The sequence below is a fragment of the Dendrobium catenatum genome, unplaced genomic scaffold (assembly GCF_001605985.2).
Source record: "Dendrobium catenatum unplaced genomic scaffold, ASM160598v2 fragScaff_scaffold_1297, whole genome shotgun sequence".
Taxonomy (NCBI): domain Eukaryota; kingdom Viridiplantae; phylum Streptophyta; class Magnoliopsida; order Asparagales; family Orchidaceae; genus Dendrobium; species Dendrobium catenatum.
In genome coordinates, this window is record NW_021319759.1 from 384,886 (window position 1) to 404,788 (window position 19,903).

Below are 19,903 nucleotides of genomic sequence, written 5' to 3' on the forward strand. Positions count from 1 at the left end.
GGGCCTAAGGTTAGAGATTCAAGAGAGCAATGAGATTTAAAAATTCTTAGAGTTCCACCTAGGCACCACTATCATCGAACTTTTGTCGCCTGGCTGTCGCCATCAGACTTTTAAAGGCCAACCATCCATCAGCCACTATCGAGTCTCCGTCTGACCTTCACCATCCAACTTCGGTCCCCCCCAACCTCCGTCGCCCGACTACAGTTCCCCCAACCTATGTCACATAAAGACAATCCCACCGACCTTCGTCGTTCGCCGATTATAGTCCTTCCCACATCTGTCATCGACTATAATCCCTTTGACCACTATCGCCCAACTACAGTTCTTTGACCTCAGTCGTTTGACTATGATTCTTCACGACCTCCATCACCCAACAAAGGTCCTCTAATCTCTGTCGCCCGACTACTACAAGCCCACGAACCTCCATCACCTTACTGTGTTCCCACCGACCTCTGCCACCCATCAACTACAGTCCTTCCGACCTCTGTCACCCATCAACTATGATCCCTCCGACAACTATCACCTAACTAGGATCCTTTCGACCACCACTGTTGCCAACTATGATCCTTCCGACCTACGTTTCTCGCCGAGTTGGCTCTTTGGACCTCCATTGCTCACAGACTATGGTCCCTCCGACGACTGTCACCCAACTATGGTCCCTTTGACCTCTATCACTCAACTATGGTCCCTCCAACCACAATTGTCCAATTGGGTCCCTCTGACTTCATCCGCGTGACTAAGGTCTCTCTGACCTCTGTCACATGACCATAATCCCTTTGACATATGTCGCTTAACTACGATCACTCCAACTACCAACGCCTGACTATGATTCCTCCAACCTCAATCAGCCAACTACGATCCATCCGACCTTCATCGCCCGACTATGGTTCATATGACCACCATCGCTCAATCATCGTTCCTCCAACCACTGTCGCCCAACCACAACCCCTCCGACCACCTTCGTCCAACCACAGTCACTCCAAACCCAATCGCCTGAATATGATCCTTTAACCAATGTCGCCCAACTACTTTCCGATCAACCAAGCAAATTGGTCAATTGGATTCTTTCCACTCCAACCATATAATGTGCTCTATATGATGTATATTTATTATATTATGTCAATGCATGAAGAGCATCACTTGTAATCAACGACAAACACTAATGAAATCATTTTAATTGAACCAAACTCGCTATTTTTTCCTTGCCTAAGTTTTCCACATAAAAAATCTAGTGCCTTTTATAATCACTACACCACTCTCATCTGTATATTTGTTGAATTTTGTATGAAGCTAAAACATTAAACTCTATCTCTCTCTACCGTTGCAAATTTCTGACACAACAAAATTAATTTTGTATAATTAAGTTACTAATTATAACAACATGATATTTTGAAACTAAATTAATCACATTCTTATAAAATATGTAGACTTTAAGCGCTCTCTCTCTCATCATTCTTTTCACAAATACGGAAGAACTCTAATTTAAGGGTCAAAGGCTCTTGTAGAAGGGTAGAAGTTTCCTTAGCTGCAACTTGAAAGTTTATTCCAACATTAAGAGCTCAAAAATACTTTGAAGCCTCTGAAAAAAATTCCGTAGCCAATTTTATAAAATAAAAATGCAATTTATATGTTAATAAGTCGAAGAAGAACTACAAAAGCTCCCAACTCTGATATTCAGCATTCCACAAAACGTAAGAAAATCAGTAAAAAAAAAAAAAACTTTTCATACGTACAGAGATAGGACATTAACGAGTTATATAAGTCCATGCAAAATTGCTCATGCTACAACTTGTAAGAAGAATTAATGGCCGTTCCAGTCTGGAATACCTTCAAGCAGAGCAAGAAGAAAGCAAGCATGCCCAACATCAATGGTTTTCTTTCCTCGTAAACTTTGTCCTGACGTTTCCTGACCGAAAAAAGACCAAAGTAGAAGAAAATGAGATGGCTTCGAAAAAACTAGCGAGGAAGAGTAATTCTAAGCAGGTTTTCATGTTCTGCCCACTCATATTCAAAGCCTTAAGAGAAGCTCACAATAAAGCCCTAATGTTTTGTGATGGGCAATAAATAATGTTAAGGGATATTTAGTGTGTGTTAGGTGGTTTTTAGGTTATTAGTAAATCTTTATGTTTTCTTGTAGGTTAGAAATAAGTCCCTTAAGAAAAATTAGGGCATGATGAAAAGCAAGAATGCGAAAACCTCGAGTTTTGGAACATCCATTTCTCCCTCTAATACCAAAAGCTTTGGGCATCCTACAATTGCCCTAGGCTATAAATAAGCCCCTTAAGAAAAGCTAGGGCATGAAGAAAATTAAGAATGTGAAAACTCCCTTGCGTTTGGCCGATCCTCTTCTCGCTCTAATACTAGGAGTTTTGAGCTTCCTATAATTGCCCAAACCTCTTAATGTTCAGTCATCCACACTAATAAATATATACACATTGAACTATTCTATAATACATATTGATTAATTGTGCTTATGATGAGGGATAGTTCTAATAAGGTTTTTGTGTTGTCCCCACTCATATTCAAAGCCTTAACATAAACCCATAGTAAAGCCCCAATGATTTGTGATGGGGAATAAATAATGTAATGCATATTTAGTGGGTGTTAGGTTGTTAGGTTGTTATTAGGTTATTCGTGAGTTTTTATGTTTACGTGTAGGCTATAAATAAGTCACTAGAGAAAAGTTTGGGTATGATAAAAAACAAGAATGTGAAACCCTTGAGTTTGGCCCATCCTCTTCTCCCTCGAATTAATACTGTAATGAAAGTCTAAGCAAGAACCTTTGAGCACCCTATAATTGCCCGATGATTTGTGATGGGGAATAAATAATGTAAAGGATATTTAGAGGGAGTTAGGTTGTTATTAGGTTATATTTCTTATTAGTGAGTCTTTATATTTTTGTGCAGGTTATTAGTGTGTCTTTATGTTTTAGTGGGAGTTAGGTTGTTATTAAGCATGTCGAGGACTTTTCATTACTTGTTATATTGTTAATTTGATCATTGGAAGTTCAATATTCGATAGTTTAAATTAAGGAGAGAAACTTATTGTGCTCAACTTAGTCATTATCTGATCGATTTGAGATATTATGCTACTTTTATTTGAATTTTGATATTTTATGTTACTTTAACCTAATGTTTGTGTTACACTCATAATTTGCACAGTTTGTTGCTTGATATTTTGTCTCTTATATAATTTGTTACTCGATATAAACATAAATCTATTACTTCTTACTATATTAGAATGTTAATATATCATTCTTGTAATATATTAATTAGTTATGATGCAAATATATTCGTTCTAAACTTCATTTTAACTTTAAAAGTATTTTTTGGATTATAAGGCTTACGAGTCAAAAAATCTTGAGCTTACGCCTAATCTCATGGATGAAACATACCTCAATAGTCAATTGTGCACTTTTAACTCTTAACAAGAACCATCTTGTGGATAAACCTTCTCAATTCTTGTTCACAACTTTCCTTGTTGATAAGCATAGTTCTAATAGGAAATACTTGAAGATCTCAAATAAGTCCTAACAAGATTGGTAAAAACAACGGGGAAAACTCAACAATTTCAATGAAAACAATCGAAAACAGTAGGTTTTATTATAGGAATCAAATCAACGGAATAAAACAAAGCAAAGATACAATTGATCCTCAATTCGAGAGGAGCATCGTTCTCTCCCAATCTTTTGATGAATTCTAAAGCCCAAAACACCAAGAAGAAACTCCAAGAGAATACAATAATCAAGCATGCCCTAATCCTAAACAACTTCATACTATTAATGCATTAATTCTCTTAAAAAATACATTAATTCCCTAATTCAAACTCTTTAATTCAAATTTTCCCTCTCATGCCTAGCCACCTACCTCTTTTTCTTCAATTTTCTCCTAGTGGGGCACACTAGCTTGGGCGGCAACACTAAAAGGAGGCGGCTCTTGTCCGCCTCCTGTAAACAAGAGCCGGCCATTGAGCCAACTGGGCGGGTTCAGGCTAAATCGGCCTAACAAGTTCATAAGAGACTAATCAAGGTCATTTACTGCTACAGGGACCTAATTGCAGAATAAAGCAAAGCATATCAACTTGCATGTGGTCCTATGTGAAATTTACCTTTATAATGATGATCATTTTTTTAGAGTGCTCGGTACATATTTGTTAAGATTCCGCTAAAAGATAAGTACGATTCTTAATAAAAGCTAATTCAAACGAAATGAAAGCATAACTTCGCATTGGCTTGCAAAAAATACTCGACTGTCACACAAGTAACACAAGTATAAATAACGATCAAGTGTCACTTACCATCTACTTCCTCGAACTCCGCTTCTTTTACCGTGTCCGCAGCAGCATTGTACTCAAACCTGCATGTTTACAAAGAAATAGTTACATTTTAAGCATAATCATTTCCATGCAATATTCCTCTAAAGACTGATATTTTTGCTTTATTTATTATTTCATAGGGTTCACATAGATTCTAGCCAAAAGGAAGTATTTTTCCAGAAAAAAAAAAAACTCCAGGTTATAAAACAAATCTAAAGAATTAATTGGGCAATGCCTTAAACCAAATGCAAACAGTGTGCATTGTTTTCACTTTTCTCCTACATAATTTAACAAATTAATAATACCAATAAAAAAGAACGCATCACATCTGCTACAGGGTCACGTGCCCAATATCAGATTAGGAAACCAAGCCATTACAAAACTTGTCTTTGTTGCTACACAAGTACAGACAAGCAATATGCTTAGAATACTACAGTTAGCGTAATGAAAGTATAAGCTAAAATAGAACACGTAATTTTGTGAAAATCTGTACAAATAAATGTTAAAGGAGAATTAGATTTTTAGGTTACAGATTAATCGATATGCTAATAAATGCTAGGAACCTCCATCATATACATATTAGTAGTTATCCAACTGAGTTCATCATTTTCATTATTAGCCTCCTCGCAACCTCAGCAAAGAACCCTCCTAAATTCATTTTTCCTAGAATGCTATAAATAAGATGCTAATTCCATTTTACACATACTTGTTAACAACTTCTAACCATGTTAAAATGATATTTATTAAATTTATTTATGTCGTATTGTCATGTTTTTCCTTCTGAATTGTTTATTTCAACTAACTTTATTTGGTGTTCCACTAATTTATATTTAATATATATTACAATCTTATCATCAAATGAGTTCGATCTTTATACATTATATTTTTTTCATAAAAGAAACTAAATTCCCATAAATATGTAAAAATTCTATCAGAACAAAAAAAATGCTTTCACGAGTTAACAAAAGTGATATGGAGCAATTTAGTTATAGTATTCCTTAGGAATAGTAGATTTAGTTTGTTACATATTTCTAGAACCTTCTAGAGATTTCTTTTACTAGCTTATAAGTATAACAATTGTAAGGAAAAAGAAGATAGAATATATTTTTGGAATTTAACAGTTTTTACTATTCCTGAAATTCTTGCTCTTATAAGTTGTGTTTTCTTTAATGTCTCCCTACATCAGTTGGTATCAAAGACAAAAAAGCGATTATGTGAGACCTTGGATGAAGGAAGTAGATTCCAGTAACCATACTAGTTATTCTACTATCCCTGATGGAAACCATACAATCGGACATCTTCCCACATCCACGGCCAACCCGTGGACCGTCTCAGCACACAACACCACCCACGCGACCCACCATCGCCTTTGCCGCCCATGTCCCTGTTTGCAGACACCCTCAACACAATCGCATCGCTCCCGCAACCATCCCAATCCCGCGCCTTCAGCACATCCTTACATGACCGCGGCCCCGCCTTTGCTTTTCCGCACAAGCCCACGCCCACGTAACCCGATTTTGATTCCACTCACGCCCCAACCTCCGCTCCATCATGTCCACTCGACCCCCGCGACTTCACTCCCGTCTCACGCGCGAGTCCAACCAGAGCCCTACTTCCTCTCGTGGCCCACCTTCAAAGCCATCAGCCCTGCTCCCGCACGCTAATTCTTTCAGACAACAGGAGAATGATGCGAAGTATTTTAGTTATAGTATTCCTTATAGTAGATTTAATTTATTACATATTTCTAAAATCTTCCAAAGATTTCTCTTACTAGCTTGAAAGTATAACAACTGTAAGGAAGAAGAAGATGGAATATATTTTTGGAATTTAATAGTTTTTACTTTAATTGATGTTCTTACTCTTAGGAGCTATATTTTCTTTGATGTCTCCATACATCAAAAATAGCTTATTAAGGAGACGCAAATAATACATGAGATAAGTTGAACATTCATGCCATCTATTTCAAAAAAGTGGACTACGAAACACGAACATGATTAGGGATACAACATTAAATGATATCACATATCACGAAATAAGAATATAGCAAAATCTGGGAAATTCAGGATACCCGTAACATGATATATGACAATTATTGCCTTCAAATGATTATGAATTGACTTCAGATATGACAAATATTGCCTTCGTATGCTTATGCATGGACTTGTACATACATAAAATATTACTTGATATGTAAAATTTTTATTTATCTACAAATGCAGGCACACCATTGCGACCACACAAAGATTCATGCAAACGGCATGTATACACCTACAACTGACATGTTCCTCACGTTTACATGTACAAAAAAATAATTTATATTTATATTTATAATACAAATCAAAATATTTTATAGAAACATACTTAAAAACAAAAAAAGTTGGATGAGTAGGAGACTGAAACACCCTCAGCGTTCAAAGTATTGGACCGGGAAGGGCGACCATAAGTAATGGAGAAGCGAAATTTATTCATGTTGAACCGTTTAGTTTTATACAAAGAATATCTTATGTATTCCAAAAGATGTCTGCTGGCCAGTTCAATAACGAACACAGCCTGCTATCATCCAAGATGATTGAGTGAGGTTTTGTAGCATCTCATTCTATCAATGGTAAACCTATTAAAACAATTACAACAATCCACCCTTTTTTAGACATAATTTACCTGTTTTCATTATCTTAGCAAGTTATATAGATGACATGCTACTTATTGCGAGTGATAAAAAAAGGGTTTGTGAAGTGAAACAATATTAAAAAAAAACTTTCTAGCCAAAGTTTTGGGGCATCCGAAATACCTTCTTAAATTGAATTTGTTTGCAACAAAAGTATGTCTTAAACAAATGACACAAATCATATAAAAGAGATTGATCGTACAAGTGATAGACATATCGATACTCCCACAGACACTCAAAAATATTGCTAATGAAGAAGAAATTTTTATCGTAAGTTTGCTAATAAATTGATCTATCTTACTGGCATAAGCCTAATATCTCCTTTGTTTAGGAATTGTCAGTGAATGCAGGCACTCCCAAATAGAAATATTGGAATATTTTTATATCCTAAGGTGTATCCAAAAAGGTCTCCAAGGAAAATTCTACACCAAGAATGGGCACCCAATGGGAAGTTTTCTTGATATTGACTACATTGGATTAATTGATGATAGGACATCAATATCTGGTACTACATATTTGCTTGAAGTAATTTGGTCACATGGAAGGTTAAAAAGAAATAGTGTTGACCAAATCAAGCATTGATTGAGATAAGATATAAAGCCATGATACTACATGAGAAATGATTTTACAACACAGCCCATTGTCTTTAACTATAACAATCTTGTTATTATATACATTATCTATAATGCCATATTCTATGAAAGAATCAAACACATTAAACTTGACTTTTATTTCATTTGGAATGCAATGTTATCCCAAAAAATCATTATTCCTCATACTTCCACCTCAAAACAACTAAAAGGAACATTTACCAAAGTTTTGGTTACACTTTAATATGTTAAATAGTATAGTACACTATAGTACAAAAACAACGACAACATCAAGCCTTTATCACACTATGTGGGGTTGGCTACATGAATCCTTCCTCTCCATTGTATCCAATTAAGAGTCAAATTATCATTTAAATCTAATAAAAAAATGTCATTTCAATCTTCTCAAACCAAATCTTTTTAGGTGTACCTCTGTCTTAACATTGGTCAAATCTGATACATCTATTCCCCTAATCAAGTCATCAGAAGGCAAATGTTTTATGTGTCCAAATCATCTAAGGAGATTCTCTTTAATCTTATCAGTCACGAAGCTACTCCAAACTTTTCATGTATATACTCATTTTGCAATCTGTCTCTAAGAGTGAAGCCACTCAGCCACCTAAGCATCCTCATCTCACTTAACTTAATTTTATGCTTCTCTTTTAATGGCCAACATCCTGCGGCATAAAGCATTACAAGTCTCACCACTATCTTGAGACGGAGTGTTAGCATTATGTTTTGTTAAGCAAAGTTTCTTATTTATAACGAGCAAAATATATTTAGTTTGGTGTCCCTACTGACATCGTATTCATTTCCTTATTATAATTAAGGGACCTTTCAATATTAGATAGGGCATGAAATCCATTTTTCCCTTGACAAATTATTTCTTATTATAATTACATAAATTAAGAATTCTTATAAGAAAGAAGAATTTAAATGGTCAAAAGTCAAATTTTAATGATCATATCTTTAAGGATATATTAAGCAGAGGCTTATAAACATGTGTTTAAACTACCTAATTTTAATTTTGAGGTTTCTTGTCATGTGTTAGGAGTAGATATTGGAAGGGTTGAAATTTTAGCTTGAAGATCAATAATTGGTTTTTTTTTTTTTTTTTGGATCGAGTTCAAATTAAGCCCAACGATCTGATTGATTTTAGAAAAGTTTTGGTTCGATATGATTTTAGAGTCAATTTCAACTAGGATTGATTTTAGAGTCAATTTCAACTAGGATTGATTTTAGATGTAGCGGCTAAAGATCAGCCTAAATATAAATATTATGTATATTTTTAACATGTCGATATGTGTATATTCAAATATAAATATCATAAATATGTATTAATTTATATAAAATAAACTATTAAAAAATAATTGCAAGTTCAGCTTGGTCAAAGTTGCAAGCGATTAAATTCGAGCCAAGTCATCTCAAAACAAAATCAGCTTGAGACATGTAAGCTAGCCTATTTCTAGTTTATCCGATTTTGAGTCGATAATGGAAATACACAAAATCTGGTCATTATCAACCTTAGATATTTGGTGAGGTTTAAGTCAATGAACACATTCAATTGTTTACTTTAGCAAGAAAATGAACGAGACAGAAAATATATTCAAGATATTTTATGCACTTATGTTAGCAATTTTATACTGGATATATTACATACTGCCTAAAGGGTTTATCTTATATTTTAATCATCAAAAATTAAAATATTTGATTTACCAAAAAAAAGGATACATGCATGAGAAATGGTTTTATAAGATGATACACTACAACAACAACAACAACAACATCAAGCCTTTATCCCACTACGTGGGGTCGGCTACATGAATCCTTTTTCTCCATTGTGTCCTATTAAAAGCCAAATTCTCGTTTAAATCTAATAAAGATGATACACTATTGTATTAAAATAGTTTGCTAGGGTTGAAAGCAAGCCCGTTGATGCATGGAGTTGAGTTGCTATGTTTTACATACAATGAATGCTAAAGTGAAAGGTTTTGATAATATTAAAGAAGAATATGCGACACACTTCTGAAAACTTCAATGAAATATATCAAGACTTAGATAATGATTCATCCATGCTTAATGACTTTATGATTACGAATGATTATTTTTAAAAGGACTCATCTATGCATTCCAAATTCATCTTTAAGAATTTTTCTATCCAAGAATTGCAAGTTGGTGATGTAGCGTGATATTTTGATCAGGTAAAGATGCAATAATGACAGAAAAAGATATTAATGGCCAAAATTAATGAAGATATAGCCTGAGTTATTTCACAGAGTATAACTTTTCAAATGACTGAAGAGAAAAGAAACATCATTGGCTAATGCAAATCATTGTTCATTCCTTAAAAAGTCATGAGAAGATGCTAGTATGAACTTTGTGTTAGAATTACCATGCACTTTTAGGAAACATGACTCCATCTTTGTTATGATGGATCATTTTTCTATAAAAACTCATTTCATTCCATATAATAAAATTATTAATCTGTCTAACATAGAAAATGATATTTTAATTATATGACTAACTTGAATGGCTAACCTAAACTCATTATATCTAACAAAGATGTAAAATTCATAAATTATTTTTGAAAAACTCTATGAAAAAAGATGGGAACTAAATTAAAATTTTCAACTATTTATCACCCACAAACTAATGGATAAACATACTACCTACAGCTAAACTTGCATTAAATTCATGGTCAAAAAGTCTACAGATATGCTCCATTTGAAATAGTTCTAAGTTTTTAATAAACAAAACTTATAGATCTTACAGAACTTTCTATTAAGTCCAAGCTTGGTGAATTTCCACAACCATCTTCAGACACATAATTTGCATTAAGATATTAACACAGCACAAATTATTGATTATAACTATTATAAATCTACTATTGATATAATTAATAGATGTAGAATTTAAATTATTTGATAAAATAATAGTATGTTTAAATATAGAGGTCTACATTTTGGTCTATCTAGATAGTTTGGTTTACTTAGCTAAGCTAATTGATTTCGGTTGTAAAATTCAAAAAATCAAACCGACGGACTATTTTCTAAACAAAACTAAATCAAACCAAGCATTGGTTTGGCTAGTTCAATTCAATTTTTGATGAATTCAATTTTTGATGAACCAGAATAAAAATAATTTTAATAGTGCTCCAAGTTATATTTAACTTAAATAACATGTATTGGGAAAAGCAACAATTGATTTTTACCAAAATTTATAATTTCAGCATGTGGATTAAATAATATTAGTAATAATCTTTCTGACACTTGTTTATTTAAAGCTCATGAACTTTTTATTTAATATTTGAAGAAATTAATATAATTTAATTTTTTGTTTGATCAGTTTTATAAAAACAAAAAATTGAACCGATGATCAAAATTTAAAGTCAAAATTACAACCAATAATCAAATTGATACTTTAACAACTGAACCAGACTAACTAATTAAGATGAGTGTGATTTAATATTTAATTGTATCCAAATAATGCACATCCCTATATAAATCCCACTATTGATAATTGATGCTAGAGGTATCTTATACATTGATGTAATAGGCCTACATGTGATTATTCTTGAATTATTCTACAAAAATCGCATCATTCATACACATATTTGCTTAACGACAATCAATTGATCAATTCATCAGAGCTAAATTATTTCAAGTCAAGTTTATTTGATGCAAACATCAAAAGTTTATACACACCAAAAGCACAAAACATGTGCATAAGATGAGTGGATTGATAAATTGAGCATTGCTTATTTTATAGATAGATTTTAGCTCCGATTAGATTTCTATATTGTTCATAAGAATATGTTATAATAATAATCTCTATTGAGAACAAGTTATGTTCTCTAATGATTATGATGATTTGGTCATTTGGGCTACTGTTTTGATCTAATTATTGGCTTGGTTCACCTTTCCTTGACCTATTCGTTGGCAACCAAGTGCTTAAGTCATCTCTTCTACACAAGTTTATCCTAATGAGCTCTCATGAGGCTGTGTTCTGTCCCTTTATATGTACAATCCCAGCTATAATTTTTGTGGCTAGTTTTTACAAAACTTTATTGCCTACTATTTGTGGACTTATTTGCATGTCTCTTTGGTGAAAGGATTTTGGTTGGATTGTGATTGCTACCTTTATTTGAATATTTTATTTGTTATTTGAAGAAAAATTTAAGATTCTAAATATATAAGAACCTAAGGCAAGTGTAAACAGTCAATAAAAATAATGATTACCTGGAGCACCTTTACTTTCTCTTATTGCTTGATTTCCATTTGGATGCAAATCTTTCTAGTGCAGTGCAAGTGGCGACTACTAAATTCTAGTACAGATCATCACCTTGTATTAGCCTGAAGCCTGCATTATAATTTCAGTGATTTCAATCCTTTGTTTTTTAGTATTCTTTAATTATAGTTCATGGTTGTTCTACATGGATTTGCTCAAAATTTGTACAATCCAAAAAAAAAAAATTGTGATATGATTTCCCAATCAATTAGTAGTTTCAATGATCCTAATTTTCCATGTTATATTTATATTTAGGCGGTCATTAAATCATTGTATTAGTGGATTTTATTTTTTTCTAGTTTTTACCAAAATAGATGAATATTTATTTAAATGGTTGGTTGGTAAATTAAAAACTATTTATTTTGTGTGCATGATTTTATGCATTACATCATATTAGTAACATTAGAAAACCCTAGGCCTAACCACATCTTAGATAACTTGCAAAAGCATAGGGATGGTTTTATATAGAAAGATGAACTTTAAACTTGTACAATATCAACAAAATAAAGTTAGTTAAAGCATTTGACTGGGCTTAGTCTATGTTATTTAAACACACTTGATGCCTTATTTAGATACTAAATGATTCTATAGAGATGGAGAGAGAAGTCGATTCTCATTAGTCACCAGAAACCAAATATCTAGGTCTGTGAAAGAAAGTGCTCTCTCAAATAAAATTTTGATGAGGGCACATAAGATGTCTTCCCATGAAGCATATTGATAAAACTAAATTTTGACTTTTGATTAAGTGAATTTTAATAGAAATTATTGTGCTATTTGCTAACAAACATGGGTTACTCATCAAAGACAAACCTTAGAGGACGAAGGACCAAGAGTGCAAATATACCAAGGGATGATCTCCCATCATAAAACTCCAGTTCGTCTTCCTAAAAGAGATCTTATTGGATCAATAGACTGAATGACTCAAAGGCATGAAGCATGGCAAATCATGGTTTAAAAGTTTTAATGAAACAAGAAAACAAAATTGGAATAAAGTATGGAGAATGGATGAATCAAATACTCTTGTTATTTCTTCTTGTATAGCCAACCACAGTTCAACCATTACATATGTGAGGAGGAAACCATGAGAAAAGAGATACAAATGTACAAACTTGAGACTTGATTTGGAAAGCTGAGGAAGGAAACTATATTTACAACAGAGCTTAGATTTCACTCATCCGTGAATTTCATAAATAAAAATCTATATACCTGGGTTGCAAACTTCAATTGCCATTATGGCCGGTTACCATAGTCCCCCTCAATTTGAAGAATAAATATTTAACATTCCTAGATTGCAAGTAATAAATTGAAATATTGAAATAGGTAGTGCTCTGATCAAGACATCATCAAGTTGATATTTGAGAGGATGTAAGGAGTGATGATAAAACCATCGAATGGCTTTTTTCTTAATTAAATATCAGTCAATCTCAATATATTTTGTGCAATCATGTTGGAACATTGTGAGAAATATTGATTGTCAAATTATCATTACAATAAAGTTCCATAGATCCATCAAACTTAGTTTTGAGATCATTAAGTGGGATTTAAGCTATAGGTTTGCATAGATGCCTTACACCATAGCTCTAAACTAAGCTTCAGCACTTGATCTTGCCACCATTGTCTGCATCTTACTTCTCCGTGTAACAAGATGACCTCCAAGAATGAGAAAAGAATCAATTGTTAACTACTAATCATCGATTGATCCAACATAGTAAACATCTATACATATGAACCAAAGTTAAGAGAGCAGACAAACTTCTATTTGTAGTTTACTAAGCCTAATTTCCTTGGCAATGAACATAAAGAGACAAAAATTAAGATAAGGTTTGTGTTCAATAAGTAGCTCATTTTTACATGGAATATTCTTATTATTAATAAGCCAATGCACCAACTTAGAACCCTAACAAGTTTACCCATAAAGTACATCCTATTAAAACTTTTGAAGGTTTGGCCTAATGGTAATTGGATAGCTCAACCTATTTAACACCTCCAGTGACAAGCCTTACTGAAAGTTGAGGGATTTGATGTTTATGGAGTAGACAAACTTTTTACTTTTAGTTAACACGATAAACTCGTTTATGTTATGGCTAAACCTTGAGTGGAAATGTATCAATTTGAAAAGCATTTGGTCATTAGTTCTCTCTGTTCTTTGCCATATACTCTATTTTGAAGTATGACCTCAAGAATTGACCTTACGATATTCATTTTTAAAAATAGCAATGCTTTGCTGTCTGCTAATTAATATGCAATCACTTTTTAAATAGACTTCAAAAAAATTAAGAAACACTCGTTGAGTTTCTCAAGCCTCATACCTTATTAATATATACTTTCAGATAGATATGCATGAAGAAAAACTAGAGAACAAGTTTCAATTAAGACCCTTCTCAGTATAAAGTTTCTATACGTGCATACTGGTTTGATGTACTTCTATGATTTTAAAGCCTAGAATAACTTTATGTTTATAAGGATAACATTGTATACAAGTGAAATGGCTAGTCTTTTTTGTCCAAGACCTATAGTTGTGAGTTTTTAAGCACAAATATACAGGTCGGATTTAGCATGGGGCATGGGCCCCCACTGAGCGCCTAAGTAATACTTATTTAAGATTAATTATGGTTTCCAAAAAAAACTAATTATGGTAATCCTAAATTAAGGGGAAAAAAAGACATTATGTCTTCCACCATTCCACACTTCTTCCTCCGTTCTGCGCTCATCCTCAAAGGCTCAAACCTGCCCTTCCGCCAACGTCGTTCCACACTTCTTCCTTCTATCACTTCCTTCTATTTTTCTGTTCCCAGTAGTGGTCATCCACTCATCGTTGGAAGTCCGGAGTGCGGAGTCCCTCGCTTCTTTCAGCATGGTCTCTCTCTCTCTCTAGAAAAAGAAATCAATTTAATAGACTGCATGGATTCGTATTTCAAAAACAGCTTTACGCCTTTACCTTTTTTTATTATTATTTTTTTTTGGAATTCTCTCTCTCTCTCTAGAAAAAGAGATATGTTTAATAGCCTGCATAGATTCGTATTTCATATACAGCATTATATATTCTTTTGGGGAATATATATATATATATATATATATATGCTTAAAAAGTGAATCATTATACATGCTTATGTCAGAATGGCTACCAATTCACCACCAAAAAAACTATACATATGAGTTGCTAGATAAATTTTCCTCCTGCTAATACATCAACGACAACAACATCAAGCCTTTATCACACTATGTGGGATCGGCTACATAAATCCTTTTTCTCCATTGTGTCATGTTAAGAGTTCAATTCTCATTTAGATCTAATAAAAAAATGTTATTTCTAATAGTTTTCTAACCAAGTCTTTTTAGGTCTATCTCTATAAGTTTTCTTTTGTTTAGTTTAATTTGAAATGTAAGAGTTTGTTCGTCTTTTTCCTCGTCTTTAGACATTTTCGTCCATAGAAGTCTATCGTGTCTTTTGTGATCAGGAGATATAGGCTCCCTATATCTTTTGCTTACATCAAAATCTTATGTGCCACTGGAGCTACTCTAACATTTTCACATATATACTCTTTTCGTATCCTGTCTCTAAGAGTAAAGCCACTCATCCACCTGAGTATCCTCATCTCTGCAACACTTAACTTAATCTTATGCTTCTCTTTTAATGGCCAACATTTTGCACCATAAAGCATTGCAGGTTTAACCACCATCTTATAGAATTTTACCTTAAGTTAGAGTAGCACTTTTCTATCACACAATAAATTTTTCTCCTACTAATAAAAAAAATAAAATGAGAAAGATTATAGTGGAATTTTTTTGCTCTTGATAAATAATTCTATCTAATCAAGCATGAATCTACATATAAATTTTAGATTGAAGCTTCTACACCATTAAATGTAAGTGTCGATTGTGTGTGTTTCTTTTTACATAATGTTTAGCCTTCCGTGTTCATGATGAATAGGAGGATTCTAAAAATCAAGAAAATTTGTGCCCCCACATGAAAAAAATCCTGGCTCTGCCCCTACAAATATATATGATAAACTTAAAATTCATGTTTGATAAGAAGGTATGGAGGTAATAATTATAAAGGATGGTTTTATGAGTTTTATTATGTAATATTAATCATTATTTTAATTAGTTTAAGGATATTTTAGATTAATCAAAGTTGGGGATAGTCCAAAATGTTAATAGCAAATGCATGCTTTAATATTTATTATTGTGTGTATTTTAAATGGTAAAGGTATATTATAAAATGTTTCTTGCGGGTGTCAATTAGTGATAAGACCCAAACATTTGACCTAAAAAATTCGGGTTCAGGTCAACCCGATAAAGAAACTGGTTGGGTTCGGGCCTTATTTTTGGACCCGTTTATAATTTTGGGTTGGGTTCGGTTCAACTCAATAATATGGGATCAACTCGAATTGACCCGTGCCAAACCGCACCCCAGTGTTCATGTGACACAACTCACTACTCACCCCACATTGCTCACACAAACCCGCACCCGCGGCTTTGCCCGCTTGGTCACTCGCACCAGTACTCTCGTGTGATCCTGCCATGCCACTCGCACCCACGCCCTTACTAGTTCAAGTCACAATCACACATCTCACGCTCGTGCTCGCACTCTCACAGGCACGGGTCTGTAGGTCGGTCAGGTCCGGGTCTGAGTTTTTGATCCATTTACAATATTGGGTTGAGTTCGAGTCAGCTGAATTGGATCCATGTTAATTCCGGGTTAGACTCCCGAATACCTATTTTAACACCCCTAATATTTCCAATTCGTTAAAGTGTTAATAAAGTTTAATGGTATTTGAGTTTTGTAGCTCTGGTTGAACTAAAAAGATTTGTTATGATAATGACCAAAAATTGTTATTGTGAACGGACTACCAAATATGGCAGTTATGTTATTCATGAGATGTCATGAGCATGTTCAAGTTTGTGCTTCATGATACTATTTATCTATTAGGCTAACAAATAATGATATACTAGAGAATATTCTAGGAAATTAGTAAAAGACCAAAAATAGTTATTGTGATAAATATACAATTGTTAAGGAAATTTTGTCATCTCAATGGATTGAGATATTTTGTAATAGAGCACAGCATAAAAAATAATATATTATCTCAAAGGGCAAAAATATTATTTCACTATGGACTCAATAACAAAATTCACAATTTTAATTTTAGTAGGGATTTTCTTCTATTCAATATTTGATTAAAGAGGAAACTCAGAGGTACTCAAACTATTCAATGTTGGGTTTTACATTTTTTAATCCGATTTTTGTTGAAGTTGACAAATTTCATTTAGAATGTTTGGGCTTATATTCCAATAACACATGTTGGAGGAAATGTCCGGAAGGTGAGAGCTTACGTGACTGAAAGTCGGCAACAATCTTGAATCCTAGAACTAAGGTAAAGACTAGTGAGGGGTAGTGTCTCAAACTTAAGTCAAACGAAGTGCAAGGAACTTACAAACTACACCTCATGAGGCATAGTCAGTCCGAACTCTGGATTTATAACCCTCCCTAGAAAGGGCTACCAGCTAAACCCAACTAACCGTTTTAAAATCATGTAGTCCGATCTCAATGCGTATGAAGAGTAAAGAAGATTGTTTTTCATGAATTAAATACAACAAAAATACATGAAAAAAAACTAAACCCTAGGTAAACACTACTTAAAGCATACCCAAAATAAAACAATTCCCACCTAATTTCCCCCTCATATGCCTTTTAAAAATACCCCCGGGCCTCACCCCAAAGGGGCGGTATTTACTGCAGGTGGAACTGCATGCGGAACTTCCGCCTGTTGGATATAATTTATGGTCCTATAAGGACCAGCTGGACCGATCCCTCCTGGACTGATCGAACCGGTCTAACATCAATCTACCTCTCGAATAGTAGTTCAATTGTATCTTTATTATTGTTCAAGGAGAAATCAGAAATCAATCCCTATATTTGTGTTCATGCATTTTCTTCTTATCTATTTTACTATTTTTGCTTCCAAGACGCATCATAATGTTAGCATTAGATGTTGAAGAGAAAAAATGTGAGAAGTATGAGTACTGTAAATGGTGATCCCATGTAGTTGGGAACTTAAGTTAAAGTTGACTATGATCATTCCAATAACTATATTAACAAAGATGATAATGGTAATAAATACATTACGGAAAGTATGCGGATGACATTTGTTTACAATAACCTCATAGAAACTAGTGTTTCAGTAGGTAAAACAAAAGAGCAAAAGGAGACCTCTAATGGTGGCTACTGCCTACTGGAACATAAATCTTAAGTAAAGGAGCCAACTAAAACACAGGCAGAGATTACTTAGGACTTCTCTACACTAGAATTAACACTTTACATAGTTATTAAAAGGAATGTATCAAGGAAAATTAAAATTTTGTGCTAAGGCCATAGATGATGAAAATCTATTGCAGTCCATAATGACCATTCAATAGATCATCTAACACTTCTATAGAAGTTGAATAGAAAATCTAGTTTCCTATGTTGGAAAAGAAACTTCCAAACCCTGAAACACGCATTGAATAGAAAAGTGTTATAGCAACTAAGAGCTTAAAGCAAAAACATGAATGCACGTTCAATACTCAGAAAAAAAAAATGCAAGGCAACATGATTACTAAACATATTTACCTGTTCGAGCGAAAAACCTCAAGTTCATATTCTGATTTACTCTTAGTTGCTTCAAGTAACGTGTTAACAATTTCTGTTTTTCGGGTGCTCGCCATAAGACAATCATACTCACTTGGGATAACAATAGCAAAAAAGTCATCATTCAGCTCACTCATGCATAACTTATCAACAGCTGCAAGTGCTATCCGTCTTTTCAGAACATCAGAATCAGGGTCAATGATGTAGATAGCTAAGTCTGTTATTAATAAAATGCGGCGTTTAATCTTCCCTGTTCCGGTGAATCTTAAAACCTTGTCAGCAAATAAAACCTTTCCATCACCTGCAAAAACCGATACTTGTTTACAGGCAGAGGAAGGATCAAGGGAAAAACGAAAGCATTTCTTTCCAATTCATATAACACCAAAAGCACCAACAAAATAGCTCCTGGACAAGACTTTTCTAAGATGTTCTCTTTCCATCTATAGCTTGGGAACTGGAAACCATGCTTATGAGAGAAAAAGGCAAATTCAAGGTGATATGGTAAACTACCATCCCAATTAAGGCCGATGCTATGGTAAACTAACATCTACGTAGGCATTAGCGCAGCCTATGGGCTTTTTACAATGAAATAAGTAACAAATAATGAGTTCTGAAGCTCTTATATGGAGATCGTTGCGTGATTAGGAATGCTAGAATACCTAACACCAGCAACAGCATGAATTGCCTATTAATATTGAGGAAAACCGAAACACAATGGAGAAGAGACAATACACACCATACCTTGTTTTCTTAGTATCCTTGAAAGATAAGGATCGGATGGCACGTCAATGTAATCCCCATTGCACTCCCTAAGCAAGTTAGCTCGCCTTCGCACTTTCATCCCCATGAAGGGCAAAGGTTTATCCGTCTTTTTCGCTTGTTGGGGCGGTGATGACTCTCCCCCTGCTGCGCTCCCATTCGAATCCACTCCGACTATTTCCGGCGGCTCCTCAACGACTTCCCGACTGTCGTCGATGTTTCCTGAAGGCTGATCTGCTTGCGCTCTCCTCCGAGTCACGAATCGATCCATCGACCTGAAGGGGCTGTTTGGATACAGTATTTATGCAGGATTTATGCTAAATCCTGCTAAATAAGATTTAGGGAACTTTTAAATCTGACGGCGAGTTAAATTCTATGCCTTTTTCCGTAAATCCCGGATTTACTAAGGGCATCTCCAACCGGAACTCTCATTTTTCACTGCAAAATGCAAAATACAGCAAAATCAAAAAGTGTCTTGATTCATCTCTAGTGGAACTCCATTTTGCCTCAAAATCATCGTCGTTTCTTTCGCGCCTTTCTTAGATGGAGTTCAGTAGAGTGAAAGAAATAGAGAAAGTGAACAGTGAGCGACTGAATGCCAGCAAAATGGGAGTTCGGTTGGCACGTCTGAGGCTCTCCATTCGCGTTTTTGCCGAA

General features: G+C 34.1%; 1 protein-coding gene across 3 annotated transcripts; it reads right to left on the reverse strand.

Annotated features, from left to right (window-relative positions):
* Positions 1-1,580: 1,580 nt before the first annotated feature.
* LOC110108885 (myosin ID heavy chain) lies at positions 1,581-19,558 on the reverse strand. 3 transcript variants are annotated; one of them, XR_002304514.2, is made up of 5 exons: positions 19,229-19,558; positions 18,470-18,788; positions 12,667-12,740; positions 4,297-4,355; positions 1,581-1,906 (listed from the first exon to the last, which is right to left on the reverse strand). XR_002304514.2 is itself a non-coding variant. In XM_020839721.2 (4 exons), exons 1-4 carry the CDS (start codon positions 19,515-19,517, stop codon positions 1,866-1,868), a joined length of 708 nt encoding a protein of 235 aa, XP_020695380.1. In that variant the 5' UTR covers positions 19,518-19,558; the 3' UTR covers positions 1,581-1,865. The 3 variants fall into 3 exon arrangements, 1 of the variants encoding a protein (XP_020695380.1); XR_003702390.1 differs by lacking the exon at positions 12,667-12,740 and adding an exon at positions 13,428-13,506; XM_020839721.2 differs by lacking the exon at positions 12,667-12,740.
* Between the last annotated feature and the right edge of the window lie 345 nt (positions 19,559-19,903).

Coding starts and splice junctions, on each gene's coding strand:
- LOC110108885 (XM_020839721.2), bottom strand. CDS start 19,517: ATGGATCGATTCGTGACTCGGAGGAGAGCGCAAGCAGATCAGCCTTCA. Junction 18,789..19,228: donor AAGGATACTAAGAAAACAAG/GTATGGTGTGTA, acceptor CGGTTTTTGCAG/GTGATGGAAAGGTTTTATTT. Junction 4,356..18,469: donor GAGGTTTTTCGCTCGAACAG/GTAAATATGTTT, acceptor GTAAACATGCAG/GTTTGAGTACAATGCTGCTG.